We start from the raw sequence: 14,823 nt of genomic DNA on the forward strand, positions 1-14,823 counted from the left end.
TAAAATGCTTCTCATAATAGGTTTATATGTCAGAGAGTTAGTAAGCAGTATGTGACTATAATTTATTCATTCTTTTTGTGAAAATAGATTCCTTACCTGGGACTGAAGAAGCAGTAATGGAAGAGGCTGAAGAATTTGAGACAGCATCTAAATTAACAGGGCCTGTAAGTATATTCATTTATTTATTTTTTATCTCTAAAACTAATGTGTATCACTAATCAGAACATTTACAAGGAATAGAAAGAAATAGGGAACAACATTATTTAAGTTCAAGAATATTTTAAAATGTGCATCTTAGTATATCCCACACAGCCATGCAGATGCTCGTATCAGTAGGTGGCCAGCTTGATTACAGGTACAGGACAAAGCTGGACTGAGCTCTTCCAGCAACTGCAGAAGAAGAAGAAATGGGGCTGGAAAAGGTAAGTTCTGGTATTGCTAACTGTTTAATGGTGCACGTGAACATTCTAAAAGATGATGAGCTGCATCTTAAACCTCAACAAGTTTATGTGCATCGTGATAGAAAAAGAAATGTGTTGCTTATCCTGATAGTGTTCATATAACTTAAACGTGGTACTATTAGTTGTGAAGTACTTGTGATATTTTTGTTAAATGGTATCTCTTCCATAGAGTATGTTGGGAGAAAACCATTAGGTTTAAGATTTTTAGTACAATCTAATGTTGAAAGGAAAAAACACAGAAAAACTGAAATCTATGTATAAATTGTAAATATAAAGTTTATGAAAGATTCTGAGTTGCTCTAAAAACGACTGTGCAGTCTTCTAAACTCGATATTTAGACTGGGTCTGTGTGCTTCCGTACTCTCTGCTGCATGTCCCATCTGAGACTTTTTTTTCAGCCAAAACACAATCAGTTCTTTCAGCGAATTCTTACATTGTGTAATTTTCAAAGATTTCTGTCCCTCTGGATGATTTCTGTGAATGTATTCTTGTTTGCCAAGTCCCCTGTAAAGTGTGGATTATGCCACAACCAAGCCCAGGGTTCCAAATAATGTTCCCACATCAGAAAGTATAATGGGAAATGTATTGGTACAGATACTATATTTGGATTGTAATCTGGGTCTGTGTTAACTTTTTTTTTTTTTAAGGAACTTTCTGCCATTTTTAAACTTCAGTATGTCTTCATAATCTCATGATGATAAAAGCATGTCATCATTCTGTTTGGGATAATCTGCCCTTCATCACTTTTTGCAAAGATTTGTTTTATCATTTGTGAATACCACCAAAGCCCATATGTCTTCCTCATATCTCAAAGAATACCATTAGATTCTTTTTCTAATAATTTTCTAAAATCAATATTTATCTTGTCCATAGTATTTGGCTTACTTAATAATACCTAATAACACAAAGAGGGGGAAGAAAAAAGGAAATTAGCTTCTTCTGAGTGATTTCAAACTGACCTTCGGAGATTTTTGCTTTCTTTTCACAGTATTTACATCATGTTTTCCTAATGTCAAGATTTGTGCTAAGCCAATTTTACTTGTTTTTATGGATCATATTCACTAGATTTTGAATTCTTAAAAATTCTGTAATTCTATTCAAAGTCAAATTAACTATTTCATTTGGAGGGAATATGTGGAATATAAACAATAAATGGATAAATAGGTTAATATCAGGACCTTGAACGTGGTTTCTATATGATAGCTGCTTTTATTATGAAGAAAACATGGATTTAAAAAATTATGTCGAACTGATGATATTTTAGATACAAATTCCCTGAATAATATTTCTTAGGATTGTATTTTTGGTAAATCAAAAAGAAAATTGTGGCTTTATCTAAATATTAGTGGAGAATTGGAACAAAACAGAACTTTTTTTTCTTTATTACTGTAAGAAATGCAAAATACTTCAAAGCAAATTTTGAGTCATATCCTGCAAAAATACAAACATGCCACAAATGTTGAAAATCAATTTAGAGTAGTTTCAACACATACTGTCTCTATTTGCTAACTTTCCATGTTGGGTATTGGATATTAATAAGTGGGTAACAGACTCTTGGAAACTTTTTTTCCCCAGTGGCTTAACTTGTGTTTAAAATATTCTGTGAATATTTGAGTGAGGGAAAAGCAACGTTTAGGTTTACATTTTTATCTTCCCCCAAATAAGCAAATCATTCGTTTGGAATTTCCCTCCCCCCCCCCCTTTCTGGGTTCTGGAATGTCTCTTAGTATGTCTACTTCCTGTGAAGGTCAGAGGAGGATTTGTCAGATAAGTCTATTCATTACAATTGAAACAACAAAAAGGAAATCTTAGGCAGAAAATACCAAGAAGCAGTTATTGAGTATGACCTTTTAGTTCCTAAATGTAGTATGTAAACTTTTTTAGATCAGTGATCCACAGACTTACTATCTTTTTTTAATTTCACAATTCCTGTAGTTTCTTACTCTTCAAAATTTTATTCTATTTTGAAAGTATTAAACAAGCATGTGAGCATGATGGGAAGATGAAAAGACAATTAAGTGGACATGTAGCACTCAGTATCCTACTGACTGTTCTTCTTTCTCCTTTGTGAATTTCTGATTTATTTTGTTCCTTGGTCAGTACTGACTAGCCCATCATAAGCCGACTCCTATAATACTCCATGTAAGTGGTCATCATCTCTTAAAGTAGAAGAGAACTGAAAAGGACTCCTGTAGGGAAAGATTTCTTAAAATTCCTAGAAGCTACTAAAAGTTTTATTATAGCACATTTTCATTCTGAAGAGTCGTAGCTGTTTGAGGAGAAACATAAAACTAACTGGAATGGTAGTAGTAATGCCAGTAATACCACATATTTGTGTAGCAAGTCTTAATTGTTAAGCATTTTCATATACTTAAAATCAGTTGTGGGTGTTTTGGCAAGTCCTATGACTTATTGAATATAGGTTCCCTGGGCTATACAGTAAGACCTTGTTTATCTGTTTTATATATAGTAGTTAGTATCTACAAATCCCAAACTCCTAATTGATCCTTTCCCACCACCCTGGAAACCATAGCCATAAGTTTGTTTTCTGTCTCTGTTTTGTAAATAAGTTCATTTGTGGGTTTTTTGGTTTGTTTGTTTTTTTAATTCTAAGTGATATCACATAAGTGATATCATATGGTATTTTTCTTTCTCTTTCTGGCTTAATTCACTTAGTATGATACTCTCCAGGTCCATCCGTTGCTGCAATGGCATTATGTTATTCTTTTTTATATAGTAGTATTCCATTGTGTACATGCTACAACTTCTTTATCCAGTCATCCGTTGATGGACATTTAGTCTTGACTGTTGTAAATCATGTTGCTCTGAACATTGGGGTGCATGTAACTTTTCAAATTAAGAGTTTCCTCTGGATAAATGCCCAGGAGTGAGATTGCTAGATCATAGGATAAGTATACTTTCAGGTTCTCCATACTGTTTTCCATAATGGCTTCACCAAATTACATTCCCACCAACAGTGAAGGAGGGTTCCCTTTTCTTCACACCCTCTCTAGCATTTATCATTTGTAAACTTTTTAATTATAGCCATTGTGACTGATCTGAATTGATACCTCATTGTAGTTTTGATTTGCATTTCTTTGATAACTAGCCCAAGCATTTTTTAATGTGCCTATTGGCCCTGGAATGTATGTCTCTGGAAAAATGTCTGTTTAGGTCTTCTGTCCATTTTTGGATTGGGTTGTTTGTTTTTTGTTATTGAGTTGTATGAGCTGGTGTATATTCTGGAAATTAAGCCCTTGTCAGTTGCATCACTTGCAAATATTTTTTCCTATTCTGTAGGTTGTCTTTTTGTTTTGCTTACGGTTTCTTTTGCTATGCAAAAGCTTATAAGTTTAATTAGGTCCTATTTGTTTATTTTTGCTTTTATTTCTGTTGCCTCAGTAGACTGCCCTAGGAGAACATTGCTACAATTTATATCAGTGTTTTGCTTATATTCTCTTCTAGGAGGTTTATATTGTCTTGTCTTATGTTTAAGTCTTTAGGCCATTTTGAGTTTATTTTTGTGTGTGGTGTGAGGGATTATTCTAACTTCATTCATTTACATGCAGCTGTGCAGCTTTCCCAGCATCACTTGCTGAAGAGACTGTCTTTTCTTCATTGTATATTCTTGCCTCCTTTGTTGAAGATTAATTGACCATGGTGTGCGGTTTATTTCTGGGCTCTCTATTCTGATCCATTGATTTATATGTCTATTTTTGTGCCAGTGCCGTGCTGTTTTGATTACTGTAGCTCTGTAGTATTGTCTGAAGTCTGGGAGGGTTATGGCTCCAGCTTCATTCTTTTTCTTCAGTATTACTTTGGCAGTTCTGGATCTTTTGTGAGTTCATATAATTTTTAGGATTATTTATCCTAGCTCTGTGAAAAATGTACTGGGTAATTTGATAGGGATTACATTAAATCTGTAGATTGCAATGTTTTGTGGTTCTTTGTGTATAAGTCTTTCATATCCTTGGTCAGGTTTATTCCTAAGTTTTTTTTTTTTTTTTTTTTTTTTTGGATGCAATTTTAAAGGGGATTTTTTTTTTAACTTTCCTTTTCTGATATTTCACTGTTAGTGTAAAGGAATGCAACAGATTTCTATGTGTTAGACTATATCTTTAACTATGAATTTTGATATTTTGACTTTCTACCTGTTTCTTGCTAATACTGTTTCTCCCTACAAACAACCCTTCTTTCATGAAAATTGAATGTTTCATCATTTTCACAACTTGACATTTTAAATGTTTTCAATAAAACATCTCCAAATTCTTTTTCATACCCAAGTATAATTTTATGATAAGTAAATTGTTGCACATATTTTAGAAAGTTTGTAATTCTATGTGTAGTAATTTAAATAGCTGGTCAAAGGAGAAATGTTGAATGAATAGGCTAATGAACAAGTTGCAATTTTTTCTTGCATTATATACCTAGCATGGAAAAATAGAAACACAGCCAGCATTTATGGAATTAAAGACTAAACATATTTCAACTTGTACTCTTGCAAAATAAAAAGGGAAAGAAATTAATGTTCATTATTATCTCACCAAATAGAATAATAAATTATGGTGGATTTTGTCTCTTGAAAGATACTGTTGACAAATTGCTGGCAGCTAATTGTAGTAGTGAATTGTCTGTTAAAGAAGAGCAATTAGTGTACATGTTGCTCAACCCTAAAGGTTTTTACCGTTTCATTTTCCTTCTAGCCTGTAGAATTTTGCTTGGCTTTGATCACCCACAGATCTAAGATGCCAGTAAACTGCTTAAAACCAAGTACTATAGTAAGAAGGTATCTCACCAAATTTTGGAATCTAGTGGGATTTTTCCTTTTGACATTTCAGGTCTGTTGATTTTTGACACACTGACAGTAGAAATATTTGCCCAAACCTATGCAAATATTATTTTTTAAAACTTCTATGAATTTTTAAAGTGTAACTTCTAAATGTCACAGTTGCATTGGAAGAAATGGCCTGAGATGATAAAATATGATGTGGTAAAACATTGATTGTAATTTTTGTAATTAATCAGTCTCTCTACATAATTTCACTGTGTCTCCATTAATAAAGTTATGAAATTATTTCTCAGGGTCAGTTAAAATTCTGTATTTTATTTTTAAGACAGTTGAGGAAGGAAGAGTGGCCTAGTATGCATTCATGCAGAACAAGCACACTTGATTTCTAAGCAAATAATGCCCAAGAGGGTGTATGACAATGTGCTATTAATGTCCTGAGATCCCAACTCATAATGAGTCCATTAATTCTTATAAACATGATGGGTGAAAAAGAAAATGTATTTGGACATTTTCAGTATTTTGAAGTTGTTTCTAGTTCTTTATTAAAATGATTGCCAGCTACTGCAAATGTCATTTGATTGGTATATAAATAAATATACTGAAACAGAAGAAAAGCAATATGGATGTTTGTGTAGTGACGTAAAAACCTTGTAAATACTCTGATTATGACCTGTGCAGGGTATGTGCTAGAATGGTGTCTTTGTGTGTGAAGCACATTAAATTAACATTCAGTCCCTTGGTGGGGATGGAAAAACATTAAGATCCCATAAGAAGATTTTCACTTACAGTTTCATCTTCTTCAGCTATAAAATCTAAATAGATTACACAAAAATGGTTAGATACCAAGTGCTTTCCTAGAGAAGCTTAAACATTTTGGGCATCCTTGCGTCTTCAACCACATTAATCTAATCAAGATCATGTTTTTGGCCTGTTATAAGAAGTGGTTACACAGAAAGTCTGAGTCTCAGGTGTGTGCTGACTCAAACTGGAAAAATAGGATATAGTCCTGCTATTATATTGACCTAACATGATGTATATTAGAAGAGCACTAGGGAAAAAGTTATTTTAGAAACTGTGTTTGAAAGGTTGTTGACTGTTGGGTCATACTGAATGTCCATCTTTTTTTAAAACATTTAAGTCTTTTTTCATCTTTTCCATGCATCATAGATTTTTAGAGAGATTTACAAAAGTTAATAAAATATCAACAGCAGTATCAACGTTAGATCTGCAAAATATTTCAAAACTGCAATTTGGTATAACTTCCTATTATCTATATTACAGTTATCTTTATTTCAAATTGGTTTATCTTTAAATTATAAACATACTGTATTTATTGTAAATTTTTTGGAAAATTCAATGAAGAATATAATTTAAAATCCAAAACCATAACATGAAAGATGAATTTTCACATTTTGTTTTATTTTTCTAGTATTTTTGTGCTTGTAAATCTGCAAATCTGTCATATCATGATTTAAACTTTGGACTATAGTCCATTAGCAACTTTGCATTCTGCTTTTCCTTACTTTACATAATGCCAATAGTCTGACATAAAGTTCTTTATAAACCTAATTCTAATTCCCACGTATTTTTGCATCCTTATCTGTTTTAGTATCAATTTGACCAAATATCCTCTTATCTTTTTTAATGTTTAAGACTTTAATTTTAGTGTCAAATCATAATACACTGTTGTTATATTTGAATTAGTGTTAAGAGTTTTAGGTTGGATATTCCCAGAGAGCTGTCCCAGGCTGATGATGGCTGTGAACTGGATGATCATGAGTTGGTGACAGACGTGCTGGAATGGAGGCACTCCAGCCCTCTCATCAAATGCTTTGAGTCCCATTCTGGTGCAAATAGCCCATTCCAGGTCCTGCTGTATGTTGTACAAATATTATTTTCTATGTTTTCATGTGGAAAGGGCTGGGAAACACAGATTTGGGGCTTAGAAGTAATGCTTTGGAGATTACTGTGCACAAAATCATCGTCTGTCTCGGTGTTTTTCTTAGGCTGGATTCCTTAAAGGGTCAAAGGGTATGAACTATTTTAAAGTTCTTGATAAGTATCAGAAAAAGTCACAAATTTGCCACTTTGACCAGGAATCTCTTAAACCCTTAATAGAATTAAGTATTCTCTTAAAATGTGTAAATGAATAAACAAAAACTTCACAAAAGTAACTTATCACACTGATAAGTGTAATATAGAATATTTTTAGTCCTTAAAGTTGGATTTCTTTGTTTACTAGTAAATGTCTTTGATTACAAATGAACAAATTTTACATATGCTTGTTAGACTCATGTATTTCTGTTTTTTATGAATTATTTCTTGCCATAGGCCATATTTCTTTTGTGGTGTTTGTTTTCCTATTGACTTGTTAGTATTCATTATGCATCAAAAATAATGACTTATTCCATTGTATATTTGTGGTAAATATTTTCAGTAATTTTTCCTTTGCTTTTTAGTGTTGTTCATAGTGATTTTTTAATTATACTGAAACTATACTTTTCTCTTTTGGATTTCTTTCATTTTTTTTAGACATAGCTTTCCCTCCCAAATATTAGATATTTACTTAAAAGTTCTTTACATGGTAGGGGACAATACAGCTCGGTGGTAGAGTGCATGCTTAACATGCAAGAGGTCCTGGGTTCAATCCTCAGTACTGCTATTAAAAAAATAAATAAATAAACCTACCTAATTACCCCCTCAAAAAAAGAAAAAAAAAAAAAGAGCTTTAAGAGAAAAAAATGCTTTATATTTTCCCTTTAAATTCTTTTATCAATTTTGAGATTATTTTGGTGGTTGTTGTGAGGCAAGGATCTAACAATATATTCTCAAATATAATTTGTTAGTGTCATTTGTTTTTGAGAACCCATCCCTTTCTTATTTTGATTTTTTCTTTTTATCTTAATTTGTAGGTTTAATAATGTCACAGCTAATATTTATTTAATACTGATTTTTGCAAGGTACTTTACAAACATTATTCCTTACTGTTTGCCAACAGATCTTAATTATTACCCAACCTATAGACGAGGAGACTTAGATTTAGGGAGATGTGATAACTTGCCTTGAGCACCTCAGTTTGTAAGCCAAGGAGCCAAGACTGCACCCACCCCAGGCAACCCAAATCCCAGGCCTGCTCACTTAACCGCTTTATCATCTGGGCAGTGGCGCCTTAGCTTCTGTTGACCTGTGCGCTATTTTTGTTTTAGTTATTATAGCTTTACATGTTTTCATATAAGGTGAATAAAGCCCTCTCTTTCATTCTTCATTTGCAAAATTAAGGAATTCAACCTCATACAATAAGTAGCTGTTCTTTATCACAGCCCTGAGACCTGACTTCTTTCATGATTTTTTTTTTTAATGTACATTTGGGATTTGGTTTTTCAAGAGAAGTTTGGTGTATCATTTGCCAGAATCCAGGAACCTACTCACCAGTTTCTGCAGATTATTTAGTTTGCATATATAAAAAATACTTCATCTGTTGATTTTTGCAGTGTTTCTGAAACAAAGCTTAAATAATTTTCACAGGAACATTCTAAATTTAGAGACATAATTGACATCCTTGCTTCCAATTATTTTATTCAGTACATTGGGACATGTTGATTCAGAAATAACGTAAGCTCCTTGGGGAAAAAGGAAGCTGAGTAATTTGTAAGTAAATATCTCTCTATGATGTCACAACTATAAAAAGTTATTCATATTTCTTAATAATCATGAATCAGATGCCTGTATTTATTTTATTTAAATGTGAATTTCTGGAACTTGTCATTTCCTTTTTAAGTTTCACCGATGTGTTTTAATGTTTATTAAGAAAGTATTTGCATCCCAACAGTAAGAAAGCAGACATGTCATAAAAGGGAATTTCTAGAAGGATCACTCAAAGAAGAAATATAAAGGGTTTATTGCCTAAGGAGACAAACGTCAAATGATGTTTAAAAAAAAAAATAGCAGACATTACACTTGGAGACCACAAAAGTTGAGAAATATCCATGTTGAGTCTGTTCTTCAAAGGGGCAAAAATATCCCAGCTTGGAGGGCAATAAAATGAGAAGAAACAGTACTCAGACCTTGGATGTGCAGATCATTTATCTCTGCCAGGGATGCCATTTCCTTTTCTACACTGTGATCCCACCACTCGAGACCATGTTAGTGATCAGTCTGGGGGAAATCAGCAACGCTTTGGTGGATCTGCCTCACTAGACTGCGTTTATGGTGGACCATACGATGGAGGAACACTCCTTGACTCTCATTTTGCTTGCAGTCTTTCCATGCCCAACATATCGTTTACCTCAAAATCTCTTTTCATCATTTTCTTCCTGCCAGCACCCTTCCCCTCAGCAGAAACTTCTTCCTACAGCACACCACCACTGTTTCTCCCAGTCAGTAATCTCGGAAGCTGGGAGCTGTCCGACATCCCTCTGCTTTAACCCTGGATCAGGGCAGTCACACACACCATCTTAATGTCTCTGCACTACTCTGCTTTAAGTTCTTTGTCCGCATGCAAGTCCAACCCAGGAACTCCCATCTGGAGGATAGTGGACTACAAACTCTCTAGGGGGGCCAGAACTTCCTGCTTGAGGTTCACTGCTGTAGAGACTGATAAATGTAGAGAAAGGGAATTGAGTATGGCTAGCAACTCTCTTTCTCAGGTTCTGTCTCCTTGAGAGCAGGGACTGTGGCTGGACCCATGAGAAATGCTTTAGCTTTACCTACAGTAACCTATTTAACATTGTATAACCACTCTGTGAGGTAAGTTGGTTTATCCCCATTTTTAGATGGAGAAACTAAGTCTTGGAGAAGGTAAGTAACTACAACTCAGGGTGGAAATGTGATTGGAACCTGCCGTAGGCTGATTGTTTGTGTCCTTTCACAATTCGTGTGTTGAAACCTATTTCTCCGATCCTCCCTGTGATGCTATTTGGAGGTAGGGTCTTTAAGAGGTGATTAAGTCATGAGGGTGGGGCCTCCTGAATGCGATTGGTGCCCTTATAAAAGAGACTCTGCAGGCACCTCGATCTTGGACTTACCAGCCTCCAAAGCTGAGAAGTAATTTCTATTGTACATAAACCACCCAATCAACGATGTTGTTACAGCAACCTGAGCAGACTAAGACAGAATCCAAGTCTCATACTTCAGAGCCACAGTCACCCACTCTGTGGCACTACTGGGATTCAAGTAATCACGTTCCCACTTGTCTTTGGAGGCTCAGGTGCATGTACTGTGCTTTAGGGAGCACCAGCCTGAGCCCTGCTCTCCTTCAACCAGAGAAGTTCCAGTGTTACCTGACTTATACCTGAGATTTGGGTACGAGATTTATTTCAAAAATAAGAATTGCCCTGCTATAAACAAGATTCAAGAATTACTGTTCAGATCATTCAGAAATTTGAGTATTTGCCCTATTTTCTTATAGAGCATGAACATTAGCATATAGCTCTCTGTTTCTTTTGCATTATGTGACTGTTTTGTCTTTTTGTATTAAACACTTTTAAGGCACAAGGATTGAAAGAATTAGAAAAGCTATTTCTCTTACAAGGAAATTTATAAGAGATTTTGAATGCCTTAAGATCTTGGAAAATCATGTTTGGTTTGGTCAAGTAACAGACACGTTTACTTATATTAAGTAAAGGGATATTAAACTTTTCCAAGACTGATAAAATTATGTATGAGGCCACAGTTATAATTTCTTATTCTTTAAATCATTTGTGAGAATGTCTGATTAATTCAGTCCATATAGATTTAATTAAATATTTGACTGCATCTTTGAATTACTCCTCAACTTGAGAGAGAGAAAAGAAATAAAGCCCTATAAATGTAATATGTCATTAATAAATTAAAATTTTGAAAATTCACGAAGGAGTGTTTTATATTTGGTGACTGACCCTAGCCAATCTTATCACTTTCACTTTTAACAAACATTAAATTTTAACTATATTACTCCTAATCCAGATTTGTAAAACACCAAATTTCCACTTCTCTCTCTTTTTATGAGACTGCTTGCTTAATTGTTTAAATTCTGTCTTGGGAGGCTGATTCTACAGAGTGAATTTAGTTCATGAACTTTGGTTCAACACCACCTCTGTAACATTTTGGAAAATCTCCTCATTCCACTGTTGACTGGTTTTCTGCTGGACAAGGGAAGACTGATGCTATTTCTTAGATGAGTGATTTTTTTCATACAGCTGTTGACATAAAAGGAAAGCAAAGAAACTTAATGAATCATCTTTTGTATATTGCAAATTCAGGCGTAACATACTCATTTTATCTGTGGTTTTTCAGCCTTTGCTCAGCCATGATGTGCAAATGTCAAATAAATAGTCAACTTTTAATGTGTTTTCACACAGTCAGTAAAAGAGAGTGTAACAAGGCGAACTTTGTCTTTACACATCTTTGTGGCTGGGTTTCAAAAATCAATAGCGTTCATATGTGCATTTCAGTTTATAACACACTCTTACATTATTCCAACAATCCTGGAAGTAAGTATTGTTGTTATCCCCATTTTAAAGATGCTAAAGGAAACTCAGAATAAGTTGGTCCAAATCACATAGAGTCAGAATTTCTTTAGGCATGCTCTGAATGTCCTTTAGAATTTGAGAAAATAGGTGGCAGTGTGGCTTGCAAAATCATCAGCCAAATTATTTTAACCATGTTTGATATGAGTTCAGAGGTTTCCATAATACGGATCTGTGATTATCAACATTAAGATGTTTTTGCCAGTAAGATAATAAAGCAGAAAATAGAATTTTTGTCATAATGCGCCATATTCATCTCAAGAGACTCAGCACCTAGCACAGTGCCAAGAGGAGGAGATGCTCAATTAATGCTTGTGGGATTGAATTGAAGGAGGAAAAAGCTCTCTGAGACTATTTAGGTGTTTTTTATTCATTAGCCACTTTTTCCAAAGGGCAATTACCCTAAATAGAAATAATGGTGTACTTCAGACATAACGTTACAACTCTTTCCGCTGCACTCAAAGCTGCAGCTCTTCTGACCTGGGTACCTCCCAGTTGGCTGGAGCCTGTTGCCTAGGCTGTGGGTTATAGTATGGTGTGGGTCTGAATAATTTCCATTTTCTGGCCTTTAATCTCTTTTGAAGTTTCTCCTTTTATCTAATTAAATAACGGTACCTCCTAATGAGATGTTTGAGTGTGATGTGACATTATTATCATTGTAGCTGTTATGTCAGTGTAACTATATAAGTAATGGAGTTGTGCTCAAGTTGGCGATGGAAACCAGGTGGTCCCAGTACCTCCACATGGTGTCCTTTCTTCTGAAACAGCCTTGGAAGGCACTCCCAGAAGCAGAATGCCTTTAAAACTATCTAATTTTAAACTCTTACCCTATGGAAAATAAAATCCTCTTATTTTCACCTGTTTACCTATTGCTGCCTTCATCTTCTGTCCTTAGGGGAAACCTAATAGTCTCCCAGACATATCTTCATCACTCATCCTTTTTTATGCAAATACTCATTATTTTCACATACCAGTCATAAGAGGCAACACTATGTTTATCCTCCTTCTCCACTGCAACTTACTGACCAGTCATTTTCAACTCTAGATAAAAATTCTTCTTTCTCTGAGGTTCCTATGATTTGATGCAGTGTCAGCTTAGCGCTCACATTCCTTAGTCAGTGAATACTTCCACACTTGGTATAAGTAACGTATCCAACATGCTATCTTCAGAATGCCTTTACATTCTATTCTTCAATAGCTTCTATCCAATATGAGACATCTGTGGGCACACCCTGGACCTTATGAGACCTAGTTCTGTTCTGTCTCTGGATTCAAACTCCAGTGTATCATCTCTACAGATAACACCCTCCTTTCCGTTTTCTCACTCCCTTAGTCCCACTACTCCCCTTCTTTGACTTCTTTGAGAACGCCAGCCCCTAGCATTGCCTGCGTATTGGCTGAGACCTCAGTGGTGCACTACATCAATACCTGGTCCATTCAGCCTTCCTTTGCTGCTGACGTCCAGCCTTGGGCCCATCCAGTCCATTCTCACTGTATTTTACACACAGGCTGATGAGCCTGACAGAAAGAAATCACGTAATTATGGAGATTGTTGCAATGCAGTAGTAATGCCCCCTAATTTTATTTCTCAGTTCACCTTGACAGTCCATTCATCTCTCCTTGATCTGCTTCCAGTCTCATTTTCTGTATCAGCTACTCCAAACCTATTCCTAGCTCCCTACTTCTCAAGACAACAAAACCAACAACAAATAAAACCAAACCAATAAACAAAACTTAGATCCGTTAAGTGTGAATTCTCTTAAGGTCCCATAAACCTATCCTCTTGTAGACGAACCCCTCATCTGCGTTTTCATCCAGTCTCACAAGAAGAGGTTAGTATTATCCTATTTATTTCAGAATAACTCTTAAGAAAATTCTTTCTTTCTTTCTAAAAACATCTGACCTCTTGCTTCGGTTCTATTCTCAATCCCTCTTTTCCTGTTTTTTTCTTCAGGCTATGGACATCCTCAAGTATCTCCTAATAGCAAACAAATACATGAATTGTTTCATGTTTCACTCTTAGTTACTACTGCTCCTTCCCGTCATGCCCTTGACATCAAAATCCTGGAGAAACTCAGCTTCCTTTCCACGTATTAGTTCTTTAATTTACTGCAAAAGTGAATATTTATTTCTTTGTATCCAAATCCAGTGAATTACTGTGAGCCTTCATTGTATTTAATCTTTTTGTGGAAATTGGCATAGTTGACTACCATGTCTTTATTCTTGAAGCTCTTGCTTGCTTTGTTTTCTGAGACACCGTTCTCTTCCTACACGCTGGAGTGAGGACAGTAGAGATCTCTGGACACCTCTGAGCATGTTCTGTTAATTGTGGAATATTAGAAGAAATGACCTGGTGGCTACCTGATCTGGTTACCTTTGGATGGAGAAATGGCAAGGACACCAGTTAGGAGTCTTTGTAATCCTTGAGTAGGATGATGAATTTTTGAACCTGAAGTAACAGTGGGTAACAGGAGGGATCACATGTTTTCACCTTGCATTTTCCCCTGTGCGGCTGTTTTTACTTTACATATAATTTATGTATCATAAAATTCACCTATTTTGAATATATAGTTCAATGATTTTTAGTTAGTAGCATGAGTTGTACAAGCATCATCGTATTCCAGTTTTAAGACATTACCATCACCCCCATAAGATTCCTCGTATCCTATTTACAGTTAATCTCTATTTCTACTCCCAGTCCCAGTCCACCACTGGTCTACTTTCTGTCTCTACAGATTTGCCTATTCTGGACATTTCATGCAAATGAAATTATATAGCATGTGGTCTTTTGTGTCTGGCCTCTTTTACTTAACATAATGCATCTGAGGTTCATCTATTTTGTAATATGATCAGTTGTTCACTCTTTTTTTCACTGAAAAATAGTAATATTCCATTGCTGGATATACCACATTCTGTTTATAATTTCATGAGTTTCTAGACATTTGAGTTGTTTCCAATATTGAACTATTATGAGTATTGCTGCTATGAAGATTCACATACAAATCTTTCTCTAGAGACATGTTTTTATTTCTTGTGGAAGAGTCCTAGGAGTGAAATTGCTGGGTCC

General features: G+C 34.9%; 1 protein-coding gene across 1 annotated transcript in view; it reads left to right on the plus strand.

Moving 5' to 3' along the window:
• Positions 1-14,823, plus strand: part of C29H8orf34 (chromosome 29 C8orf34 homolog) — a 238,264-nt gene that overhangs the window by 181,872 nt on the left and 41,569 nt on the right. Inside the window, 1 exon segment of the mRNA XM_010970618.3 lies at positions 88-164. Within this exon segment, the coding sequence (XP_010968920.2) occupies positions 88-164 (77 nt within the window).

Source organism: Camelus bactrianus, chromosome 29 (genome assembly GCF_048773025.1).
Source record: "Camelus bactrianus isolate YW-2024 breed Bactrian camel chromosome 29, ASM4877302v1, whole genome shotgun sequence".
Taxonomy (NCBI): Eukaryota; Metazoa; Chordata; class Mammalia; order Artiodactyla; family Camelidae; genus Camelus; species Camelus bactrianus.